Source organism: Tachyglossus aculeatus, chromosome 21 (assembly GCF_015852505.1).
Source record: "Tachyglossus aculeatus isolate mTacAcu1 chromosome 21, mTacAcu1.pri, whole genome shotgun sequence".
Taxonomy (NCBI): domain Eukaryota; kingdom Metazoa; phylum Chordata; class Mammalia; order Monotremata; family Tachyglossidae; genus Tachyglossus; species Tachyglossus aculeatus.
In genome coordinates, this window is record NC_052086.1 from 41912144 (window position 1) to 41939895 (window position 27752).

The following is a 27752-nucleotide window of genomic DNA, read 5'->3' on the forward strand; positions in this document are numbered from 1 at the left end:
AAGCACTGTGCTAAGCACTTGGGAGAGGATGCTATGAGAAACCGACACATTTCCTGCCCACAACGAGCTCACAGTCTAGGGGGGAGACAGACATTAACAGGCATAAATAAATAAATTATATATATATATATATTTATCTGTATATATGCACACACATGTGCTGTGGAGCTGGGGGGAGAGGATGAATAAAGGGAGCGAGTCAGGGCGACGCAGAAGGGAGTAGGAGAAGAGGAGATGAGGGTTTAGTCAGGGAAAGCTTCTTGGAGGAGATGGGCCTTCATCATCATCATCATCATCATTATCAATCGTATTTATTGAGCGCTTACTATGTGCAGAGCACTGTACTAAGCGCTTGGGAAGTACAAATTGGCAACATATAGAGACAGTCCCTACCCAACAGTGGGCTCACAGTCTAAGGCCTTCAATAAGGCTTTGCAGCAGGGGAGAGGAATTATCTGTCTGACAGTGTGGTTTAGCGGAAAAAACCCGGGCTTGGGAGTCTGAGGTCGTGGGTTCCAATCCCGGCTCCGCCACTTGTCCGCTGTGTGACTTTGGGCAACTCACTTCCCTTCCCTGTGCCTCAGTTACCTCCTTTGTCAAATGAGGATGAAGGCTGTGCGCATCCAAGTGGGACAATCTGATTACTTTGCATCTCCCCCAGCGCTTAGCACAGTGCTTGGCACAGAGTAAGCCGCTTAACAAATCCCATCATCATTATTATTATTACTATATGAGCAGGGAGGGCGTTCTCCTTCCTATGTTGCCAACTTGTACTTCCCAAGCGCTTAGTACAGTGCTCTGCACACAGTAAGCGCTCAATAAGTACGATTGATTGATTGATTGATCCCTCTTCCCCCTCTCCATCCCCCCCTTCTTACCTCCTTCCCTTCCCCACAGCACCTGTATATATGTATATATGTTTGTACATATTTATTACTCTATTTATTTATTTATTTATTTGATTTGTACATATCTATTCTATTTATTTTATTTTGTTCGTATGTTTGGTTTTGTTCTCTGTCTCCCCCTTTTAGAGTGTGAGCCCACTGTTGGGTAGGGACTGTCTCTATATGTTGCCAATTTGTGCTTCCCAAGCGCTTAGTACAGTGCTCTGCACACAGTAAGCGCTCAATAAATGCGATTGATTGATTGATTGATTGATTGATTACTCAGACTGTGAGCCCCATGTGGGCAGTGACCGTGTCCAACCCTGATTATCTTGTATCTACCCCAGCGTTTAGTGCAGTGCTTGGCACGTGGTAAGTGCTTAACGAATACCACAGATCTTGTTATTATCCCTGGGCCCAAACCAGGTTATTTAACCCGAGTCCAGATGCATCTCTGCAGTGCACATAAGCGCTCAATAAATACGATTGATTGATTGATTGATTGATTGATTGATTGATCTCCCCAGTGGCTTGAAGCCAGGAGATGGCCAACTCTCGCTGCAACCTATTGAAGTCTTTCGGGCTCTCGTGGAGGAAGCAGAGAGGAAGCAGTGTGGCCTAGTGGAAAGAGGCACAGGCCTGGGACTCAGAAGACCTGGCTTCTCATCCCGACTCCACCTTGCCTGCTGTGGGACTTTGGGCAAGTCACTTCACTTCTCTGTGCCTCAGTTACCCCATCTGTAAAATAATCACAATATTTGTGAAGCGCTTACTATGCACCAAGCACTGTTCTAAGCGCTGGGGGGATACAAGGTGATCAGGTTGTCCCACGGGGGGCTCACAGTCTTCATCCTCATTTATCAGATGAGGGAACTGAGGCACAGAGAAGTTAAGTGACTTGCCCAAGGTCACACAGCTGACAATTGGCACAGCCGGGATTTGAACCCATGACCTCTGACTCCAAAGCCTGGGCTCTTTCCACTGTGCCACGCTGCTTCTCTAAATGGGGATCAAGACCGTGAGCCCTATGTGGGAAAGAGACTGTGTCCAACCTGATTTGCTTGTACCCACCCCAGCGCTTAGTACAGTGCCTGGCACAGAGTAAGTGCTTAACAAATACCATAATTATCATTATTATTACTTCACTTCTCCGGTCCTCAGTTCGCTCATCTGGAAAATGGAGATTAAGACGGTGAGCCCTGCATGGGACAGGAATTGTAGCCAACTCGATTTGCTTGTATCCATCCCAGCAATTAGTACAGTGCCTGGCAGAAAGTAAGTACTTAGCAAATACCATTATTATTATTATTACTATTGTTATTATTATCTTGGGCATGTCACTTCACTTCTTTCTATCTCAGTTCCCTCATCTGGAAAATGGAGATTAACATGGTGAGCCCCACATGGGACAGGAATTGTAGCCAACTCGATTTGCTTGTATTCATCCCAGCACTTAGTACAGTGCCTGGCAGAAAGTAAGTACTTAGCAAATACCATTATTATTATTATTACTATTGTTATTATTATCTTGGGCATGTCACTTCACTTCTTTGTACCTTAGTTCCCTCATCTGGAAAATGGGGATTAAGATGGTGAGCCCCGCATGGGACAGCAATTGTTACCAACTCGATTTGCTTGTATTCATCCCCGCACTTAATACAGTGCCTGGCAGAAAGTAAGTACTTAGCAAATACCATTATTTTTATTATTACTATTGTTATTATTATCTTGGGCATGTCACTTTACTTCTTTGTACCTCAGTTCCCTCATCTGGAAAATGGGGATTAAGATGGTGAGCCCTGCATGGGACAGGAATTGTAGCCACCTCGGTTCGCTTGTATTCATCCCAGCACTTAGTACAGTGCCTGGCAGAAAGCAAGTACTTAACAAATACCATTACTATTATTATTATTATTGCCCTGGGCATGTCACTTCACTTCTTTGTACCTCAGTTCCCTCATCTGGAAAATGGGGATTAAGATGGTGAGCCCTGCGTGGGACAGGAATTGTTACCAACTCGATTTGCTTGTATTCATCCCAGCACTTAATACAGTGCCTGGCAGAAAGTAAGTACTTAACACATACCATCATTATTATTATTATTATTATCCTGGGCATGTCGCCTCACTTCTTTGTACCTCAGTTCCCCCATCTGGAAAATGGGGATTAAGAATGTGAGCCCGACACGGGATGGGGACTGTGTCCGACGTGATGAGCTTGGATCTACCCCAGCATTTAGTACAGTGCCTTGGCACAGAGTAAGTGCTTCACAAATATCATTTCAGTGAAAAAAGAGGAATACAGTGCCCTGAACCGTTCCCCTAGCCCCCGCTGTCTGAAGCGGCTGCCCGAAGGAAGCGCCAGGCTCCTTCCGGCTTCCGGTGTGCCATCCTTGCCGTGCCAGCCAATTAACACCGCCTTCCATGCCGGCATCGCTCCAGCCCCGGTCCTCATTTTCACGTGAGAACCCCCGGGTCTGGAGAGCGCCAATTGGACTTTGCATTCGGGCAAAGATGTTCATTACGAGAGGAGGTTTCTGTCCCTGGCCATCTGGCCGCCCGTGACTCCCCCCTCCGCCCTCATTGCCACATTTGGGGTGGGGCAGGAGGGGCTCCCCGGGGCGAAAGGCTGGCGGGCCAGGCTCCCCGTCGCCCGGGCCTCGATGTGGTATTGCTTCACGCCTGGCACCTCTATGAACTTTGCAGACGGATCCCGCACAATTCGCTCCTCTAATGCCAACCAACTCGCCCTCCCTCCATCTCATCTCTCTCGCCGCCGACATCATGAACGTGTCCTACCTCTGGCCTGGAACGCCCTCCCTCAAAACTCCTCACTCTGGGTTTCAAGGCTGTCCATCACCTCGCCCTCTCCTACTTCACCTCCCTTCTGTCCTTCTCCAGCCCAGCCCGCACCCTCCGCTCCTCTGCCTCTAATCTCCTCACCGTGCCTCGTTCTCACCTGTCCCACCATCGACTCCCGGCCCACATCATTCCCACGGCCTGGAATGCCCTCCCTCCGCCCATCCGCCAAGCTCGCTCTCTTCCTCCCTTCAAAGCCCTACTGAGAGCTCACCTCCTCCAGGAGGCCTTCCCAGACTCAGCCCCCTTTCTCCTCTCCTCCTCCCCACCCCCCCCGCCCTACCTCCTTCCCCTCCCCACAGCACTTGTATATCTGTTTGTACAGATTTATTTCTCTATTTTACTGGTACATATTTACTATCCTATTTATTTTATTAATGATGTGTATCTAGCTATAATTCTATTTATTCTGATGGTATTGACACCTGTCTACTTGCTTTGTTTTGTTGTCTGTCTCCCCCTTCTAGACTGTGAGCCCGTTGTTGGGTAGGGACCGTCTCTATATGTTGCCAACTTGTACTTCCCAAGCGCTTAGTACAGTGCTCTGCACACAGTAAGCGCTCAATAAATACGATTGATTGATTGATGTTGCCAACTTGTACTTCCCAAGCGCTTAGTACAGTGTTCTGCACACAGTAAGCGCTCAATAAATACGATTGAATGAATGAATGATCTCTCTCCCCCTCTTCAAAGCCTTATTGAAGGCCCATCTCCTCCCAAAGGCCTTCCCTGACTAAGCCCCTGCTTTCCTCTTAATAATAATAATAATAATGATAGCATTTGTTAAGCGCTTACTATGTGCAAAGCACTGTTCTAAGCGCTGGGGAGGTTACAAGGTGATCAGGTTGTCCCACGGGGGGCTCACAATCTTAATCCCCATTTTCCAGATGAGGGAACTGAGGCCCAGAGAAGTGAAGTGACTTGCCCAAAGTCACACAGCTGACAATTGGCAGTCTCCCACTCCCTTCTACGTCGCCCTGACTCGCTCCCTTTATTCATCCCCGCTCCCAGCCCCACACCACTTATGTCCCTATCTGTCATTTACTTTTTTCTATGAATATCTGTCTCCCCATCTAGACTGCCAGCTCGTATTTGGGCAGGGAACGCGTCTGTTTATTGTTCTATTGCCCTCTCCCCAGTGCTTAGTACAGTGCTCTGCACACAGTGAGCACTGAATAAATACGACTGAATGAATGAATGGGGCCACCAGCGAAAGTGCAGTCGACGGGCCTGGGGGTTAGAAGGTCATGAGTTCTAATCCCAGCTCTGTCCCTTGCCTGCTGCGAGACCTTGGGCAAGTCACTTCACTTCTCTGGGCCTCAGTTCCCTCATCTGCAAAATAGGGATTGAGATTGTGAGCTCCGCATGGGACAGAGACTATGTCCAACTTAATTTAATAATAATAATAATGATGGTATTTGTTAAGCACTTACTATGTACTTCCCAGGCGCTTAGCACAGTGCTCAGCACACAGTAAGTGCTCAATGAATACGACTGAATGAATGAATGCACCAAGCACTGTTCTCAGCACTGGTAGATACAAGGTAACCATGTTGTCCCACGTGGGGCTCACACTCTTTTTAGACTGTGAGCCCACTGTTGGGTAGGGACTGTCTCTATATGTTGCCAACTTGGACTTCCCAAGCGCTTAGTACAGTGCTCTGCACACAGTAAGCGCTCAATAAATATGATTGATGGATTGATTAATCCTCATTTGACAGATGAGGTAACTGAGGGCCAGAGAAGCTGAGTGACTTGCCCAGGGTCACCCAGTTGACAAGTGGCAGAGCCCGGATTAGAACCCATGACCTTCTCCAGCCCAGCCCGCACCCTCCGCTCCTCTGCCGCTCACCTCCTCACTGGGCCTCGTTCTCGCTCGTCCCGCCGTCGACCCCTGGCCCACGTCTTCCCCCTGGCCTGGAATGCCCTCCCTCCGCACATCCGCCAAGCTAGCTCTCTTCCTCCCTTCAAAGCCCTACTGAGAGCTCCCCTCCTCCAGGAGGCCTTCCCAAACTGAGCCCCCTTTTTCCTCTCCCCTTCCCCATCCCCCTGCCTTACCTCTTCCCCTCCCCACAGCACCTGTATATATATTTGTATGGATTTACTACTCTATTTATTTTACTTGTCCATATTTACCATTCTATTTATTTTGTCAATGATGTGCATCTAGCTTTACTTCTATTTATTTTGACGACTTGACACCTGACCACATGTTTTCTTTTGTCATCTGCCTCCCCCTTCTAGACTGTGAGTCCGTTGTCAGGTAGGGACCGTCTCTACATGTGCCAACTTGTAGTTCCCAAGCGCTTAGTACAGTGAGAAGCAGCGTGGCTCAGTGGAAAGAGCTCGGGTTTTGGACTCAGAGGGTCAAATCCCGGCTCTGCCGCTTGTCAGCTGTGTGACTTTGGGCAAGTCACTTCACTCCTCTGGGCCTCAGTTCCCTCATCTGGAAAATGGGGATGAATCAATCGATCAATCAATCAATCGTATTTATTGAGTACCTACTGTGTGCAGAGCACTGTACTAAGCGCTTGGGAAGTACAAGTTGGCAACATATAGAAGACTGTGATGAAGACTTCTGCCACTTGTCAGCTGTGTGACTTTGGACAAGTCACTTCACTCCTCTGGGCCTCAGTTCCCTCATCTGGAAAATGGGGATGAATCAATCAATCAATCAATCGTATTTATTGAGCGCTTACTGTGTGCAGAGCACTGTACTAAGCGCTCGGGAAGTACAAGTTGGCAACATATAGAAGACTGGGATGAAGACTGTGAGCCCCACGTGGGACAACCTAATCACCTTGCAACCTCCCCAGGGCTTAGAACCGTGCTTTGCACATAGTAAGCACTTAATACAGGCCATTATTATTATTATTATTCATGCTCTGCATCATCATCATCATCAATCGTATTTATTGAGCACTTACTATGTGCAGAGCACTGTACTAAGCGCTTGGGAAGTACAAATTGGCAACATATAGAGACAGTCCCTACCCAACAGTGGGCTCACAGTCTAAAAGGGGGAGACAGAGAACAAAACCAAACATACTAACAAAATAAAATAAAGAGAATAGATATGTACAAGTAAAATAAATAAATAAAGAGAGTAATAAATATGTACAAACAAGAGAGTAATAAATATGTACAAACATATATACATATACACACACACACACATATATATACATATATACACACATATATGCATATACTCTGCACACAGTAAGCGCTTAATCATCAATCGTATTTATTGAGCGCTATGTGCAGAGCACTGTACTAAGCGCTTGGGAAGTACAAATTTGCAACATATAGAGACAGTCCCTATCCAACAGTGGGCTCACAGTCTAAAAGGGGGAGACAGAGAACAGAACCAAACATACTAACAAAATAAAATAAAGAGAATAGATATGTACAAGTAAAATAAATAAATAAATAGAGTAATAAATATGTACAAACATATATACATATATACACACACATATATATATACATATATACACACATATATACATATACTCTGCACACAGGAAGCGCTTAATCATCAATCGTATTTACTGAGCGCTTACTATGTGCAGAGCACTGTACTAAGCGCTTGGGAAGTACAAATTGGCAACATATAGAGACAGTCCCTACCCAACAGTGGGCTCACAGTCTAAAAGGGGGAGACAGGGAACAAAACCAAACATACTAACAAAATAAAATAAAGAGAATAGATATGTAGAAGTAAAATAAATAGAGTAGTAAATATGTACAAACATATATACACACACATATATATATACATATATACACACATATATACGTATACTCTGGACACAGTAAGCGCTTAATCATCAATCGTATTTATTGAGCGCTTTCTATGTGCAGAGCACTGTACTAAGCGCTTGGGAAGTACAAATTGGCAACATATAGAGACAGTCCCTACCCAACCGTGGGCTCACAGTCTGAAAGGGGGAGACAGAGAACAAAACCAAACATACTAACAAAATAAAATAAAGAGAATAGATATGTACAAGTAAAATAAATAAATAAAGAGTAATAAATATGTACAAACATATATACATATATGCACACACATATATATATGCATATATACACACATATATACATATACTCTGCACACAGTAAGTGCTTAATAAATACGATTGAATGAATGAATGACCTCTGAGTCCCAAGCCCAGGCTCTTTCCTTTGAGTCACGCTGCTAAGGAGCCCACCGTTGGGTAGGAACTGTCTCTATATGTTGCCAATTTGTACTTCCCAAGCGCTTAGTACAGTGCTCTGCACATAGTAAGCGCTCAATAAATACGACTGAATGAATGAATGACCTCTGACTCCCAAACCCAGGCTCTTTCCTTTGAGTCACGCTGCTAAGGAGCCCACTGTTGGGTAGGGACCGTCTCTATATGTTGCCAGTTTGTCCTTCCCAAGCGCTTAGTCCAGTGCTCTGCACATAGTAAGCACTCAATAAATACGACTGATTGATGGATTGATTGATTAAGGAGCCCCCTGGGAGACTCACCAGCTTCTGAACGTCAAACTGGGCGGTCCTTTGCCAGTAGCCGTTGTCGTTGGGGTATTCCACCCTGACCTCCAGGCCGGAGGCGGTGGCTATGGCCGGCCCGTCCGGGCTCAGGGCCAGGGCCCGGATCTTCTGGTTGTGCTGGTACCGGTGGACGGGCTCACGGCCCACCAGCAGGCTCCAGACGCTCACGGTCCCTGGGGAGACGGAGGAAACACGAGCGGCGGCGTTAATAATAATAATAATGGCATCTATTAAGGACATACTATGTGCAAAGCACTGTTCTAAGCACTGGGGAGGTTACAAGGTGACCAGGTTGTCCCACGGGGGGCTCACAGCCCTCATCCTCATTTTGCAGATGAGGGAACTGAGGCCCAGAGAAGTGAAGTATTTATTTATATTTATTCACATATTTATTCACATATTTATTACTCTATTTATTTATTTTACTTGTACATTTCTATCCTACTTATTTTATTTTGCTGGTATGTTTGGTTCTGTTCTCTGTCTCCCCCTTTTAGACTGTGAGCCCACTGTTGGGTAGGGACTGTCTCTATGTGATGCCAATTTGTACTTCCCAAGCGCTCAGTACAGTGCTCTGCACATAGTAAGCGCTCAATAAATACGATTGATTGATTGATTGATTGACATACTCTGTGCAAAGCACTGTTCTAAGCGCGGGGGAGGTTACAAGGTGACCAGGTTGTCCCACGGGGGGCTCACAGCCCTCATCCTCATTTTGCAGATGAGGGAACTGAGGCCCAGAGAAGTGAGTATTTATTTATATTTATTCACATATTTATTACTCTATACATATTTATTACTCTATTTATTTATTTATTTTACTTGTACATTTCTATCCTATTTATTTTATTTTGTTGGTATGTTTGGTTTCGTTCTCTGTCTCCCCCTTTCAGACTGTGAGCCCACTGTTGGGTAGGGACTGTCTCTATGTCTTGCCAATTTGTACTTCCCAAGCGCTTAGTACAGTGCTCTGCACATAGTAAGCGCTCAATAAATACGATTGATTGATTGATTGATTGATTGAAGTGACTGGCCCAAAGTCCCACGGCTGACAATCGGCGGAGCCGGGATTTGAACCCATGACCTCTGACTCCAAAGCCCGGGCTCTTTCCGCTGAGCCGCGCTGCTTCTCCAATGGCCCTTCCGGGATTCCGGCAGTCCGTCCGTGGTACTTGCTGAGCGCTTACTCGCCCGCCTGGCCCACGGGGGCCGCCCAAGCTAAATGGGGGAAAATGTGCACGGGAAATGAAATCCCAACAGTTAAGAGAAAATGGCGTATAATAATAATGGTATTTGTTAAGCGCTTACTATGTGCCAGGAGCCGTACTGTATTTTAGACTGTGAGCCCACTGTTGGGTAGGGACTGTCTATATATGTTGCCAATTTGTACTTCCCAAGCGCTTAGTACAGTGCTCTGCACATAGTAAGCGCTCAATAAATACGATTGATGATGATGTACTAAGCACTGGGGTGGATACTGAGCCCCCTTTTTCCTCTCCTCCTCCCCATCCCCCCCGCCCTACCTCCTTCTCCTCCCCACAGCACCTGTATATATGTTTGTACGGATTTATTACTCTATTTATTTTACTTGTCCATATTTACTATTCTATTTATTTTGTTAATGATGTGCATTTACCTTTTATTCTATTTGTTCTGACGACTTGACACCTGTCCACATGTTTTGTTTTGTCGTCTGTCTCCCCCTTCTAGACTGTGACCCCGTTATTGGGTAGGGACCGTCTCTATATATTGCTGACTTGGACTTCCCAGCGCTTAGTACAGTGCTCTGCACACAGTAAGCGCTCAATAAATACGATTGAATGAATGAATTCAAGCAGATTGGGTTGGACAAAGTCCCTGTCCCACATGGGGCTCACCGTTTTAATCTCCATTTGGCAGATGAGGTAACTGAGGCCCAGAGAAGGGAAGTGACTTGCCGAAGGTCACACAGCAGACAAGTGGCGGGGCCGGAATTAGAACCCGTGACCTTCTGACTCCACTAAACCATGCTGCTTCCCATATAAAAATATAAAATGATCCGCTCAAACGGTACTGGAGGTTCTAATCCCGGCTCCGCCACTTGTCTGCTGTGTGACCCTGGGCAAGTCACTTCACCTCTCTGGGCCTCGGTTCCCTCATCTGGAAAATGGGGATGGAGACCGTGAGCCCCACGGGGGGCAGGGACTGTGTCCGACCCGATTTGTTTATATCCACCCCAGCACTTAGTACAGTGCCTAGCACAGAGTAAGCGCTTAACAAACACCACAATTATTATTATTATTGTTACTTGGTGGGGGGAAATCAGTCTTCGGGTAGATAACAGTCTAAGGCCACAACTGCAGTTTGGTGGTATTTACTGAGTGTGTGGAGCACTGTACTAAGCGCTTGGGAGAGTGCAGTACAACAGAGTTGTTTTTTTAAATAGTATCTGTTAAGCGCTGATAATAATAATAATAATGGCATTTATTAAGAGCTTACTATGTGCAAGGCACTGTTCTAAGCGCTGGGGAGGTTACAACATGATCAGGTTGTCCCACGTGGGGCTCACAGTCTTAATCCCCATTTTCCAGATGAGGTAACTGAGGCACAAAGAAGTGAAGTGACTTGCCCAAAGTCACACAGCTGACCAGTGGCGGAGTCTGGATTTGAACCCATGACCTCTGACTCCAAAGCCCGGGCTCTTTCCACTGAGCCACGCACCGGGTTATGTGCCAAGCACTGTTCTAAGCGCTAAGCTAATCAGGTTGGATACAGTCCATGTCCCCCCATGGGCTCACCGTTTCAATCCCCATTTTCCAGGTGAGGGAACTGAGGCTGGAAAGGGAAGTGACTTGCCCACGGTGACCCACAGCAGGCGGTGCCTCTGGGCCTCAGTTGGCTCATCTGTAAAATGGGGATTCAATCCTACGTGAATGGGGATTCAATCCTAGAGAAGCAGCGTGGCTCAATGGAAAGAGCCCGGGCTTTGGAGCCAGAGGTCATGGGTTCAAATCTCGGCTCTGCCAATTGTCAGCTGTGTGACTTTGGGCAAGTCACTTCACTTCTCTGTGTCTCAGTTCCCTCATCTGTAAAATGGGGATTAAGACTGTGAGCCCCCCAAGGGACAAGCTGATCACCTTATAACCTCCCCAGCGCTTAGAACCGTGCTTTGAACATAGTAAGTGCTTAATAAATATCATTATTATTACATGCTCTTTCTTAGACTGTGAACCCCATGGGGGACAGTGACTGTGAGCCCACTGTTGGGTAGGGACTGTCTCTATATGTTGCCAATTTGTACTTCCCAAGCGCTTAGTACAGTGCTCTGCACATAGTAAGCGCTCAATAAATACGATTGATGATGATGATGATGATGACAGGGACTGTGTCCCTTCTGATTAACTTGCAACTGCCCCAGTGCTTAGAACATTGCTTGGCGCATAGTAAGCACTTAACGAGTACCGTAATTATTATTATTAACATTATGGAGTGCCCATCTGATGCAGTTAATCAATCAATGGCATTTATTGAGCACTTACTTTGTGCCAAGCACTGTACTAAACGCTTGGGAAAGCACAAGAGTGGGCAGGCATGATCTCTGCCCTCCAGGAGCTTACAATGCAAGGGCCCAAACTCTTGGAAAGTACAAAACAAAGAAACCATCTATGGCATTTGATTGCTATGTTCAAGTGATAGGTTCGCTGGCTGCAAAGAATTTACACTCAGCGTGGCTCAGAGGAAAGAGCCCGGGCTACGGAGTCAGAGGTCGTGGGTTCGAATCCCAGGTCTGTCAATTGTCAGCTGTGTGATTTTGGGCAAGTCACTTCACTTCTCTGTGCCTCACAGAGGGAATTAAGATTAAAATGGGGATTAAGACTGTGAGCCCCCCGAGGGACAACCTGATCACCTTGTAACCTCCCCAGCACTTAGAACAGTGCTTTGCACATAGTAAGCACTTAATAAATGCCATTATTATTATTATTGTTATTAACAGGAGAGACAAGCACAAAAACCATCTACCCCAGCGCTTAGAACAGTGCTTGGCACATAGTAAGAGCTTAAAAAGTACCATAATTATGATTCTTATTTTGCAGAGGGACGCTGGAAGCCAGAGGATGATGATGGCATTTGTTAAGCGCTTACTATGTGCAAAGCACTGTTCTAAGCGCCGGGGGAAGTTACAAGGTGATCAAGTTTTAGACTGTGAGCCCACTGTTGGGTAGGGACTGTCTCTATATGTTGCCAACTTATACTTCCCAAGCGCTTAGTCCAGTGCTCTGCACGCAGTAAGCGCTCAATAAATACGATTGATGATGAAGTTGTCCCACAGGGGGCTCACAGTTTTAATCCCCATTTCACAGATGAGGGAACTGAGGCCCAGAGAAGTGAAGTGACTTGCCCACCGTCACACAGCGGACAGTCGGCAGAGCCGGGACTTGACCCCACGATCTCTGACTCCAAAGCCCGGGCTCTTTCCACTGAGCCACGCTGCTTCTCCGAAGAGGGTTTTGAGGAGAGGGGAGATGGGAATCATCATCATCATCATCAATCGTATTTATTGAGCGCTTACTGTGTGCAGAGCACTGTACTAAGCGCTTGGGAAGTACAAGTTGGCAACATCTAGAGACGGTCCCTACCCAATAGTGGGCTCACAGTCTAAAAGGGGGAATCCATCACACCCCCCACCCCTGCATCTGCTAATACGCTTTGGCCCTCTCACCCCGGCTTTTTCCGAACCCGGCCTCTCGGAAATTTAGCCGGATAAAAGGTGAAGGCCAGGCTACTCATTCCAAAGCTCAGCGGACGCCACCTTTCCCCTCCCCACCTCCGCCTCTGATTTCGCTTTTAAAAGCAACACGGACAACCGGGTCGGGCGGTTGTTCATTTCGCTCCTTCAAATTTTCTAGCAACTGTCCATTTCATCATCAATCGTATTTACTAAGCGCTTACTATGTGCAGAGCACTGTACTAAGCGCTCGTTCAAATTTCGCTCGTTCAAATCTCCTAGCCGCCGGGTCTTTGTCTTTCCGCTGATCACCACAGTCTTCGGGGTACTTAGCGTCTCGGAGGCAGCGGATAAATATGAAATCAATCAATCAATCAATCAATCAATCAATCGTATTTATTGAGCGCTTACTATGTGCAGAGCACTGTACTAAGCGCTTGGGAAGTACAAATTGGCAACACATAGAGACAGTCCCTACCCAACAGTGGGCTCACAGTCTAAAAGGGGGAGACAGAGAACAAAACCAAAGATACCAACAAAATAAAATAAATAGGATAGAAATGTACAAGTTAAATAAATAAATAAATAAATAAATAAATAAATAGAGTAATATTTGAAATCAATCAAAGTCACTAACCCCCGTGCCTCTTTCACCCACACGGAGTTCCTTGCCAAATTTCCCACCCCTCCTTTGAAAAACATATTCCCGGCTCCTAACCTTTCCCCCTTTTGTCTTAAATTTCCATTACCGCTTTTTCCCGAACGCCTCTGTTTCACTGGTCTCCGAACCGTAAGGGCTTTGGATGGAGGTTCTTGCTCTGAAGCCCCTCGTACAGCACTTTTTTTATTTTAATGGCATTTATTTAAGCGCTTACCATGTGCAAAGCACTGTTCTAAGCACTGGGGAGGTTACAAGGTGATCAGGTTGTCCCACGGGGGGCTCACAGTCTCAATCCCCATTTTACAGATGAGGTCACTGAGGCCCAGAGAAGTGAAGTGACTTGCACTTTTTTTTTAATGGCATTTATTTAAGCGCTTACTATGTGCAAAGCACTGTTCTAAGCACTGGGGAGGTTACAAGGTGATCAGGTTGTCCCACGGGGGGCTCACAGTCTCAATCCCCATTTTGCAGATGAGGTCACTGAGGCCCAGAGAAGTGAAGTGACTTGCACTTTTTTTTTAATGGCATTTATTAAGCGCTTACTAGGTGCCAAGCACTGTTCTAAGCGCTGGGGAGGTTACAAGGTGATCAGGTTGTCCCACGGGGGGCTCACAGTCTCAATCCCCATTTTACAGATGAGGGAACTGAGGCCCAGAGAAGTGAAGTGACTTGCCCAAAGTCACACAGCCGACAGTTGGCAGAGCCGGGATTTGAACCCATGACCTCTGACTCCCGAACCCGGGCTCTTTCTGTTGAGCCACGCTGCTTCTCCACTTAGATAAATACAGATTGTGTCGTGGCTAGAGCCCGGGCCTGAGGGTTAGAAGGTCCTGGGTTCTAATCCCGGCTCCGCCACTTGTCTGCTGTGGGACCCTGGGAAAGTCACTTTACTTCTCCAGGCCTCAGTTCGTTCATCTGTAAAATGGGGATGGAAACTGTGAGCCCCACGGGCGACAGGGCCTGTGTCCAACACGATTTGCTTGTATCCCGTACAGTGCTCTGCACATAGTAAGCGCTCAATAAATACGATTGATGATGACGATGATCTACCCCAGCACTTTGTACAGCGCCTGGCACGTAGTAAACACTTAACAATTACCATAATTATTATTATTATTATCATTATTACTATGGTAGTAACAGTTTACAAGTGCTTCAGAAGGCCCAGGGTAGGCCGCTGGGAATCCAATCGGGTCCCTCTTTCTGAATCATTCATTCATTCAATCAATCAATCAATCAATCGTATTTATTGAGCGCTTACTGTGTGCAGAGCACTGGACTAAGCGCTTGGGAAGTACAAGTCATCAACATATAGAGGCGGTCCCTACCCAACAACGGGCTCACAGTCTTGCGGCGTGGCTCAGTGGAAAGATCCTGGGCTTTGGAGTCCGAGGTCATGGGTTCAAATCCCGGCTCCGCCAATTGAGAGCCGTGTGACTTTGGGCAAGTCACTTAATTTCTCTGTGCCTCAGTTACCTCATCTGGAAAATGGGGATTAAGACTGTGAGCCCCCCATGGGACAACCTGATCACTTTGTAACCTCCCCAGTGCTTAGAACAGTGCTTTGCACATAGTAAGTGCTTAATAAATGTCATTATTATTATTCTCTGTGCCTCAGTTACCTCATCTGGAAAATGGGGATTAAGACTGTGAGCCCCCCATGGGACAACCTGATCACTTTGTAACCTCCCCAGTGCTTAGAACAGTGCTTTGCACATAGTAAGTGCTTAATAAATGTCATTATTATTATTCTCTGTGCCTCAGTTACCTCATCTGGAAAATGGGGATTAAGACTGTGATCCCCCCATGGGACAACCTGATCACTTTGTAACCTCCCCAGTGCTTAGAACAGTGCTTTGCACATAGTAAGCGCTTAATAAATGCCATTATTATTATTCTCTGTGCCTCAGTTACCTTATCTGGAAAATGGGGATTAAGACTGTGAGCCCCCTGGGGGACAACCTGATCACCTTGTAACCTCCCCAGCGTTCAGAACAGTGCTTTGCACATAGTAAGCGCTTAATAAATGCCATTATTATTATTATTATTAGAAGTCTCACAGTCTGATGTGGGGGTGCTTGTTTTTTTTTTTCCGAGAGGAATGCGGGCTATGGAGAATGTGACCGTTTCTTATTGTACCATACTCTCCCAAGCGCTTAGTACAGTGCTCTGCACACAGTAAACACTCGATATATACGATTGAATGAATGAATTAAAGAATGTGGTATCCCGGGGGCACTGGGGGTAACGTCAAACGGGACCCAGCTTAAGGTTGTTGGGTTCTAGACTGTGAGCCCACGGTTGGGTAGGGACCGTCTCTATATGTTGCCAACTTGTACTTCCCAAGCGCTTAGTACAGTGCTCTGCGCACAGTAAGCGCTCAATTCATTCATTCAATTGTATTTATTGAGCACTTACCGTGTGCAGAGCACTGTACTAAGCGCTTGGGAAATACAAGCTGGCAACATATAGGGACGGTCCCTACCCAACAGCGGGCGGGCTCACAGTCTAGAAGAGGGAGACAGACAACAAAACAAAACATATTAACAAAATAAAATAAATAGAATAAACATGTACAAATAAAATAAATGAATAAATAGAGTAATAAGTATGTACAAACATATCATCATCATCATCATCAATCGCATTTATTGAGCGCTTACTGTGTGCAGAGCACTGTACTAAGCGCTTGGGAAGTCCAAGTTGGCAACATACAGAGACAGTCCCTACCCAGCAGTGGGTTCACAGTCTAAAAGGGGGAGACAGAGAACAAAACCAAACATACTAACAAAATAAAATAAATAGAATAGATAGGGACAAGTAAAATAAATAAATAGAGTAATACATATGTACAAACATATATACATATATACAGGTGCTGTGGGGAAGGGAAGGAGGTAAGGCGGGGGGAGGGGGAGGAGGGGGAGGGAGTCCAGCACAGTCCATACTTCACTATGCTGCCTGGATCATTCAGTCTCTATTTCCCCACTCCTCAATAACCTCCAGTGGTTGCCCATCCACCTCCTCATCAAAGAGAAATGTCTTTAAAGTATTCAATTGGCTTGCCCCCTCACACACAATCAATCAGTGGTATTTACAGAGTGCTAGCTATGCAGAGCACTGTACTAAGCGCTTGGGAAGTACAAGTTGGCAACATACAGAGACAGTCCCTACCCAGCAGTGGGCTTACAGTCTAAAAGAGGGAGACAGAGAACAGAACCAAACATACTAACAAAATAAAATAAATAGAATAGATAGGGACAAGTAAAATAAATAAATAAATAGAGTAATACATACGTACAAACATATATACATATATACAGGTGCTGTGGGGAAGGGAAGGAGGTAAGGCGGGGGGAGGGGGAGGAGGGGGAGGGAGTCCAGCACAGTCCATACTTCACTGTGCTGCCTGGATCATTCAGTCTATATTTCCCCACTCCTCAATAACCTCCAGTGGTTGCCCATCCACCTCCTCATCAAAGAGAAATGTCTTTAAAGTATTCAATTGGCTTGCCCCCTCACACACAATCAATCAGTGGTATTTACAGAGTGCTAGCTATGCAGAGCACTGTACTAAGCGCTTGGGAAGTCCAAGTTGGCAACATACAGAGAGAGTCCCTACCCAGCAGTGGGTTCACAGTCTAAAAGGGGGAGACAGAGAACAGAACCAAACATCCTAACAAAATAAAATAAATAGAATAGATAGGGACAAGTAAAATAAATAAATAGAGTAATAAATCCATACAAACATATATACATATATACAGGTGCTGTGGGGAAGGGAAGGAGGTAAGGCTGGGGGGGTGGGGGGGAGGGGGAGGGAGTCCAGCACAGTCCATACTTCACTGTGCTGCCTGGATCATTCAGTCTCTATTTCCCCACTCCTCAATAACCTCCAGTGGTTGTCCACCCACCTCCTCATCAAAGAGAAATGTCTTTAAAGTATTCAATTGGCTTGCCCCCCCACACAATCCATCAGTGGTATTTACAGAGTGCTAGCTATGCAGAGCACTGTACTAAGCGCTTGGGAAGTACAAGTGGGCAACATATAGAGACAGTCCCTGCCCAGCAGTGGGCTCACAGTCTAAAAGGGGGAGACAGAGAACAAAACCAAACATACTAACAAAATAAAATAAATAGAATAGATATGTACAAGTAAAATAAATAAATAAATAGAGTAATAAATCTGTACAAACATATATACATATATACAGGTGCTGTGGGGAAGGGAAGGAGGTAAGATGGGGGGGGGGGGGGGGGGGAGGGAGTCCAGCACAGTCCATACTTCACTGTGCTGCCTGGATCATTCAGTCTATATTTCCCCACTCCTCAATAACCTCCAGTGGTTGTCCACCCACCTCCTCATCAAAGAGAAATGTCTTTAAAGTATTCAATTGGCTTGCCCCCTCACACACAATCAATCAGTGGTATTTACAGAGTGCTAGCTATGCAGAGCACTGTTCTAAATGTTTAGCAGAGTACAACACAACAAAATTATCAGCCACTTTCCCTGCCCATAAAGATTTTACAGTCTAGAGGGGAAGACAGACATTAATACCTACCTACCTAACTTACCTCTCTAATTTTCTACTAAATACAACTGACTGATTGATTGATTGGTTCGAGGGAAGCAGGGTTCCTGATTCTGGAGTTGACGGGCGGCAAATGGAATGAGCTGATTGCGGCCTAAATCCCGGGCTGCTAGCTCTATCTAAAGCTGGCACGCGTGCGATTCCAAGAGGGAAGATTCCCGGTGGGGCGGCTGAGCCTTGGCACAGTTTCCATCTTCAGGAAGCCTTAGCGCCATTTATTCATTCTTTCATAATTATTAATAATAATGACGGCATTTATTAAGCACTTACTATGTGCAAAGCACTATTCTAAGCGCTGGGGGGATACAAGGTGATGAGGTTGTCCCACGTGGGGCTCACAGTCTTCATCCCCATTTTACAGATGAGGGAACTGAGGCCCAGAGAAGTGACATCATCGTCATCAATCGTATTTATTGAGCGCTTACTGTGTGCAGAGCACTGGACTTAAGCGCTTGGGAAGTACAAGTTGGTAACATGTGACATGCCCAAAGTCACCCAGCTGACAAGTGGCAGAGCCGGAATTTGAACCCATGACCTCTGACTCCAAAGCCCGTGCTCTTTCCCACTGAGCCACGCTGCTTCTCTGAGCACTTACTGTGTGCAGAGCACTGTACTAAGCGCTTGGAAAGTACGATTCGGCAACAGATAGAAACAGTCCTTAGCGGCAGTGAGCAGGAGGAGGCCGGGGCCTCCGGGGGTTCTGCCCGCCGAAGAACCAGCCTCCCCCCGGCCCCTCTGGGAATCAGACAACATTTACCCCCATGAAGAGCTGACCACTAGCGTTTAGTAAAGTGCCCGGCACATAGGAAGCGCTCAACAAATACCATTATTATTAATAATGATGGCATTTGTTAACGCTTACTATGTGCAAAGCACTGGTCTAAGCGCTGGGGAGGATACAGGGTAATCAGGTTGTCGCACGTGGGGCTCACGGTCTTCATCACTGCTTCATCTTGAAGCAGTGTGGCTCAGTGGAAAGAGCCCGGGCTTTGGAGTCAGAGGTCATGGGTTCGAATCCCAACTCTGCCACATGTCTGCCGTGTGATCCTGGGCAAGTCACTTAACTTCTCTGGGCCTCAGTTACCTCATCTGTAAAATGGGGATTAAGACTGTGAGCCCCATGTGGGACAACCTGATCAGCCTGTATCCTCCCCAGTGCTTAACAATGCACTGCATATAGTAAGCGCTTAACAAATGCCAATTATTATTATTATTATTATTATTATTATTATCCCCATTTGACAGATGAGGGAACTGAGGCACAGAGAAGTGAAGTGAAGTTATTCTATTACTCTAGAAGTTATTCTATTACTCTATTTATTTATTACTCTATTTATTTATCTATTTATCTTACTTGTACATATCAATTCTATTTATTTTATTTTGTTAGTATGTTTGGTTTTGTTCTCTGTCTCCCCCTTCTAGACTGTGAGCCCGCTGTTGGGTAGGGACCATCTCTAGATGTTGCCAACGTGTACTTCCCAAGCGCTTAGTACAGTGCTCTGCACACAGTAAGCGCTCAATAAATACAATTGATTGATTGATTGATTATTCTATTTATTTTACTTTGTTACTATGTTTTGTTTTGTTGTCTGTCTCCCCCTTCTAGGCTGTGAGCCCACGGTTGGGTAGGGACCGTCTCTATATGTTGCCAATCTGTACTTCCCAAGCGTTTAGTACAGTGCTCTGCACACAGTAGGCGCTCAATAAATATGATTGAATGAATGAATGAAGTGACTTTCTCACAGTCACACAGCTGACAAGAGGCGGAGCCGGGATTTGAACCCATGACCTCTGACTCCAAAGCCCAGGCTCTTTCCACTGAACCACACTGCTTCTGTAGCCACGCTGTTTCTCTATTAAGAATCCTGACAGAGGGAGGGTTGCAAAGTGGAAAGCAGTGTGGCCTAATCAATCAATCAATCAATCGTATTTATTGAGCGCTTACTGTGTGCAGAGCACTGTACTAAGCGCTTGGGAAGTACAAGTTAGAGCACAGGCCTGGGCATCAGAGGACCTGGGTTCTAATCCCGGCTCTGCCACTCGTCTGCTGGAGCAGAGTCAAGGGTCTCTCCAGTCCAGGATTCTCGCACAACCGGTGACTTCGAAGCCCTTAATAATAATAATGATAATAATAACAACAATAATAATAATTTTGGTATTTATTAAGTACTTACTATGTGCCAGGCACCGTACTAAGCACTGGGGGAGAAACTGGACCCAGCCCCTGCCCCCCATGAGGCTCACAGTCTTCATCCCCACTTTCCAGATGAGGTAACTGAGGTCCACAGAACTGAAGTGACTTGCCCAAGGTCACACAGCAGACAAGTGGCGGAGCCAGGATTAGAACCCAAGTCCTTCTGACCCCCAGGCCTGGGCTCTATCTACTAAGCTCCCTTGCTTTTGAAGGAATAGTAATAAGAGAAGCAGCGTGGGTCAGTGGAAAGAGCTCGGGCTTTGGAGTCAGAGGTCATGGGTTGAAATCCCGGCTCCACCAGTTGTCAGCTGTGTGACTTTGGGCAAGTCACTTCACTTCTCTGGGCCTCAGTTCCCTCACCTGTAAAATGGGGATTAAGACTGTGAGCCCCCCATGGGACAACCTGATCACCTTGTAACCTCCCCAGTGCTTAGTACAGTGCTTTGCACATAGTAAGCACTTAATAAATGCCATTATTATTATTAATAACTGCAGTATGTATAAAGGGCTTACTATGTACCAGGCACTGTACTAAGTGCCAGGGTGGATACAAGCAAATTGGTTTGGACACAGTCCCCATCCCAAGTGGGGTTGACAGTCTTCAGCATGGCTCAGTGGAAAGAGCACAGGCTTGGGAGTCAGAGGTCATGGGTTCAAATCCCGGCCCTGCCAATTGTCAGCTGGGTGACTTTGGGCAAGTCACTTCACTTCTCTGGGCCTCAGTGACCTCATCTGTAAAATTGGGATGAAGACTGTGAGCCCCACGTGGGACAACCTGATCACCTTGTAACCTCCCAAGCGCTTAGAACAGTGCTTTGCACATAGTAAGCGCTTAATAAATGCCATTATCAATTAAGTGGAGGAGTAGGGATTAGAACCCAGGCAAAAACTCCTCACCCTGGGCTTCAAGGCCGTCCATCACCTCACCCCCTCCTACCTCACCTCCCTTCTGTCCTTCTCCAGCCCAGCCCGCACCCTCCGCTCCTCCGCCGCTAATCTCCTCACTGTGCCTCGTTCTCGCCTGTCCCGCCATCGATTCCCGGCCCACGTCATTCCCGCGGCCTGGAATGCCCTCCCTCCGCCCATCCGCCAACCTAGCTCTCTTCCTCCCTTCAAAGCCCTACTGAGAGCTCACCTCCTCCAGGAGGCCTTCCCGCACTGAGCCCCCTCCTTCCTCCCCCTCCCCATCCCCCCCACCTTACCTCCTTCCCCTCCCCACAGCACCTGTATATATGTATATATGTTTGTATGGATTTATTACTCTATTTTATTTGTACACATGTATTCTATTTATTTCATTTTGTTAATATGTTTTGTTTTGTTGTCTGTCTCCCCCTTCTAGACTGTGAGCCCGCTGCTGGGTAGGGACCGTCTCTATATGTTGCCAACTTGTACTTCCCAAGCGCTTAGTACAGTGCTCTGCACACAGTAAGCGCTCAATAAATACAATTGATGATGATGATGATGTTGGGTAGGGACCGTCTGTATATGTTGCCAACTTGTACGTCCCAAGCGCTTAGTACAGTGCTCTGCACACAGTAAGCGCTCAATAAATACGATTGATGATGATGATGATGTTGGGTAGGGACCGTCTCTGTATGTTGCCAACTTGTACGTCCCAAGCGCTTAGTACAGTGCTCTGCACACAGTAAGCGCTAAATAAATACGATTGATGATGATGATGATGTTGGGTAGGGACCGTCTCTGTATGTTGCCAACTTGTACGTCCCAAGCGCTTAGTACAGTGCTCTGCACACAGTAAGCGCTCAATACATACGATTGAATGAATGAATGAATGAACCCAGGCCCTTCTGCCTCCCAGACAGAGGCTGGCTCTTCCCACTGAGCCATGTTGCTTCTATTATCATACTGCTACAGACACAGAGGGGCCTCTTTTCACTAGGCCCGGGCTCGGGAGCCAGAGGTCTTGGGTTCCGATCCCGGCTCCGCCACTGCTCAGCTGTGTGACTTTAGGCAAGCAACCTCACTTCTCTGGGCCTCAGTTCCCTCATCTGGAAAATGGGGATTAAGTAAGTCTGTGAGCCCCACGTGGGACAACCTGATAACCAGGCATCTCCCCCAGCGCTTAGAACAGTGCTTGGCCCATAGTAAGCGCTTAACAGATACCATTATTATTATGACGGTCACCCATCTAGACAATAATCTTCACGGTTATAGATGAATCTCTTAGCAACCCCAACTCTTCCCCCTAAAAGTCTTTATGAACCCAGCAATCAGACATCTATTTAACCTTAATAATATTAATAATAATAATCAGCGGCATTTATTGAGCACTTACTGTGTGCTGAGCACTTGGGATACTGAGCTATCTCTACAAGGGAGTTGACGATCCAGATGGGGAGAGAGACATTAAAATAAATTATGGCTATAAATTTAATAGAGTACGGCTATAATCTCCAGATACCCAGGGGACCTCTGAAAAACCTGAGAGGTCTGAGAGAAGCGGCGGGGCCGAGTGGCAAGAGCCCAGGCCTGGGAATCAGAAGGACCTGGGTTCTAATCCCGGCTCTGCCACTTGTCTTCTGTGTGACCTTGGGCAACTCCCTTCACTTCTTGGTGCCCCAGTCCCCTCATCTGAAAAATGGGGATTAAAGAGCGTGAGCCCCATGTGGGACAGAGACTGTTTCCAACCTGAGGAGCTTGGGTCTACCCCAGCGCTTAGTTCAGTGCCTGGCATGTAGTGAGCGCTTAACAAATACCATTAAAAAAAAGGGGGGCGTATGTACACATCGGTGGTCCTTTGTGGTCGAAGACGAGATTAGATGGGGTGATGGGGTGATCATCATCATCATCATCATCAATCGTATTTATTGAGCGCTTACTGTGTGCAGAGCACTGGACTAAGCGCTTGGGAAGTACAAGTTGGCAACATATAGAGACAGTCCCTACCCAACAGTGGGCTCACAGTCTAAAAGGGGGAGACAGAGAACAAAACCAAACATACTAACAAAATAAAACAAATAGAATAGATATGTACAAGTATCTATTGACACTTGGGGTGATGTCTTCTAGACTGAGCTCATTGTTTGGTAGGGACCATGTCTATACGTTGCCCACCTCGAACTGTGCTCTGTACACAGTAAGTGCTCAATAAATATGATTTAATGAATGAATTAATGTTTTTACTCTTCTCCCACTCCCTTCTGCATTGCCTGGGTTTGCTCCCTTTATTCACCCCCGCCTCCCAGCTCCACGGCACCTATGTCCATATCTGTAATTATATTTATTTCTATTAATTCATTCATGAATGAATGAATTTATTGAGAGGAGCGGAGGGTGTGGGCTGGGCTGGAGAAGGAGAGAAGGGAGGTGAGGTAGGAGGGGGAGAGGGGATGGACGGCCTTGAAGCTGAGAGTGAGGAGTTTTTGCCTGATGCGTAGGTTGATTGGTAGCCACGGGAGATTTTTGAGGAGGGGAGTAACATGCCCAGAGCGTTTCTGCACAAAGATGATCCGGGCAGCAGCGTGAAGTATAGATTGAAGTGGGGAGAGACAGGAGGATGGGAGATTAGAGAGGAGGCTGATTCAGTAATCCAGTCGGGATTAATGTCCATCTTCCCCTCTAGACCGTAAGCTCGTTGTGGGTAGGAAATGTGTCTGTTTATTGTTCTATTGTCCTCTCCCAAGCACTTAGTACAGTGCTCTGCACACAGTAAGCGCTCAATAAATACGACGAACTGCCTACTATACAACTACAGGGGCCAGCGGGATCGTAGAGACTGTAAGCTCGTTTTGGGCAGGGAATGTGTCTTGTTCATTGTTGGATTGTCCTCTCCCAAGCACTTGGTACAGTGCTCTGCACACAGTAAGCGCTCAATAAATAGGATTGAATGAAAGAATGAAGAAGCAGCGGGCTGGCGAGCTGTTCGATTCGCTAAGGGGACGCTCCTGACGAGAGGGACGGGTCCATGGGCGGACATGAGCTGCCACCGTGTGCCGAAAGCTCTGCGGTCAGCTCCGGGACTCCTAACTTCCCGAGCTCGCAACTCTTCCCCCGTTTCAAAGCCTTACTGAAGGCCCGTCTCCTCCAAGAAGGCTTCCCTGACCAAGCCCCCCATTTCATCTTCTCCCACTTCCGTCTGCGTCGCCCTGACTCGTTCCTTTTATTCATTCCCCCCTCCCAGCCCCACACTACTTATGTCCATATCCGAAATTTATTTATTTCTATTGATGTCTGTCTCCCCGCTAGACTGTAAGCTTGCTGTGGGCAGGGAAATGATGTCTATTTGTTTTGTCTTGTTGTCTGTCTCCCCCTTCAAGACTGCGAGCCCATTGCTGGGTAGGGATCATCTCTATATGTTGCTGAATTGGACTTTCCAAGCGCTTAGTCCAGTGCTCTGCACATGGTAAACGCTCAATAAATACAATTGAATGAACAAATGAAAGGGAATGTGTCTGTTTATTTATTTATTTATTTTACTTGTACATATCTATTCTATTTATTTTATTTTGCTAGCATGTTTGGTTTTGTTCTCTGTCTCCCCCTTTTAGACTGTGAGCCCACTGTTGGGTAGGGACTGTCTCTATATGTTGCCAACTTGTACTTCCCAAGCGCTTAGTCCGGTGCTCTGCACACAGTAAGCGCTCATTAAATACGATTGATTGATTGATTGTTTATTGTTATACGGACGCTTCCAATCATTTAGTCCAGTGCTCCGCACACGGTAAACGCCTGATAAATACGATTGGATGAATCGGCGAATGAAATGTAATGTTCTACTGTACTCTCCCTAACGTTTGGTCCAGTGCTCTGCAAACGATAAGCGCTCAATAAATACTATCAATCAATCAATCGTATTTATTGAGCGCTTACTGTGTGCAGAGCACTGTACTACTGAATGCTACTGAATGAATGAAACGCAATGTCCTCCTGTTCTCTCCCAAGCGCTTAGTCCAGTGCTCTGCACACAGTAAGCGCTCAATAAATGAGACTGAACGACTGAATGAAATGCAATGTTCTATTGTCCTCTCCCAAGCATTTAGCCCAGTGCTCTGCACATAGCACGGAAAGCTCACCACCTCCAGGAGGCCTTCCCAGACTGAGCCCCCCTTTTTCCTCTGCTCCTCCTCCCTTCCCCATCGCCCCGACTCCCTCCCTCTGCTCTACCCCCCTCCCTGCCCTACGCACTTCGGTGTATATGTACATATTTATTATTCTATTTATTTTATCAGCGCTTAGAACAGTGATTTGCACATAGTAAGCGCTTAACAAATGCCATCATTATTATTATTATTAATGATGTGCATATGTCTATAATTCTATCTATTTATATTGAGGCCCACTTACTTGTTTTGATGTCTGTCTCCCCCCTTCAAGACCGCAAGCCCGTTGGGTAGGGATTGTCCCGATTTGTCGCCGAACTGTACTTCCCAAGCGCTCAGTCTGGTGCTCTGCACACAGTAAGCGCTCAGTAAATACGACCGAATGAATTAAAGTAAGCGCTCAATAAATAAGACTGGGTGACAGCCCGGAATGAATGTTCTGCTGTCCCCTCCCAAGCGCTTACTCCGGCGCCCTGCACTTAGTGAGCACTCAATTAAATGAAACCGAATGAACGAGAAGTATCATCATCATCAATCGTATTTATTGAGCGCTTACTGTGTGCAGAGCACTGTACTAAGCGCTTGGGAAGTACAAGTTGGGAACCAGTACCGTTCTACTGGTCTCCCCCGAGCGCTTAGCCCAGCGCTCCGCACTCTCAGTTAATCCGACCGACTGTCTGAACGACCCCGTGGGCTCCCGACCCGCCATCGTTCTGACGGGGGAAGGGGAAGATGGATATCAATAATGAAAGGGATCCCGCCGGCTGACGGTTCGGAGGGAAGCGAGGTGCCCCCGACCAGCAGCTGCAGGTGGGCATCCGTGCCAATTCCGCCTAAAGCCCTCCCACCGCCCGGCCCGGGTGAGGTAATGAAACCATGCCTGGTAGAAATGGGATCTAAATGAGTTTAAGCTGATTTATGTGGGCCTCTGTCAACATTATTTGAGCTCCTCAAAGAGCCACCACTGTGAAATAACGTCGTCGGTCCTTAAGCCCTCCGTCTAATGGCGCTGCCCGGGAATATTTATATTCCTCGTCATGGGAACGGGGGGCCGTAATGGGGACCATTTTGGTTTTATTAGGGATGCATATTCAAATTAATCTGCTATTTGCCTAAACAATTAGCTGCCTCGGTTTGCGCGCACGGGGCCAAAATGGCAATTACGGTTCCATCAGAAAGATAAGGCCCAGTGAAAAATGTCCCAGTTGGGTCCTAAGAGCTCAAGGCGGAACTTTCCAAAATGGCTTCTTAGCATAATGGTAATTATGTTAATCGCTTGAAAGGTAAATAAGCGCGGAGCTGGTTTCGGAGAGCCGCGCGACAACTCCGCCGGGTCAGTATGCCCCGGCCAGTGAGACGCACCGGATCGATGCCGCGACAGCTCCGCCTGGTCGGTAGTAATAATAGGAAATCTGGGATTTATTTGTTCAATCGTCTTTGTTGAGCGCTTACTGTGTGCAGAGCACTGTATTAAGCGCTTGGGAGAGTACAAATCAGCAACATACAACCCAACAACAGGCTCAAAGCACTGTTCTAAGCGACAGGGAGGATACAGGGTGATCGGGTTGTCCCACATGGGGCTCACAGTTTTAATCTCCATTTTATAATAATAATAATAATAATAATGGTGTTTAAGTGCTTACTATGTCCTGTTCTAAGCGCTGGGGAGGATACAAGATGATCGGGTTGTCCACGTGGGGCTCACAGTTTTAATCCCCATTTTAATAATAATAATAATAATAATAATAATAATAATAATAATAATAATAATAATGGTATTGAAGCACTTACTATGTGCAAACCACTGTTCTAAGCGCTGGGGAGAATACAAAGCGATCGGGCTGTCCCACGTGGGGCTCAGTCTTAATCTCCACTTTAATAATAATAATAGTGATGGTATTTGTTAAGCGCTTACTATGTGCAAAGCACTGTTCTAAGCACTGGGGAAGATACAAGGCGATTGGGTTGCCCCACGTTGGGCTCACGGTCTTCATCCCTATTTTAATAATAATAACAATAACGACGGCATTTGGTAAGTGCTTACTTTGTGCAAAGCACTGATCTAAGTGCTGGGGGATACAAAGTGATCAGGTTGTCTCCCGTGGGGCTCCCCGTCTTCATCCCCATTTTCCAGATGAGGTAACTGAGGCTCAGAGAAGTGAAGTGACTTGCCCAAAGTCACCCAGCTGACATGTGGCGGAGGCAGGATTAGAACCCATGACCTCTGATTCCCAAGCCCGGCC

At 46.6% G+C, this 27752-nt stretch overlaps 1 protein-coding gene across 1 annotated transcript in view; it reads right to left on the reverse strand.

Annotated features, from left to right (window-relative positions):
- FBXW8 (F-box and WD repeat domain containing 8) overlaps positions 1–27752 on the reverse strand; it is a 204909-nt gene that overhangs the window by 93392 nt on the left and 83765 nt on the right. The window contains exon 6 of the mRNA XM_038762758.1: positions 8268–8464. Coding sequence (XP_038618686.1) covers positions 8268–8464 — 197 coding nt within the window. The remainder of the gene's footprint in view (positions 1–8267; positions 8465–27752) is intronic.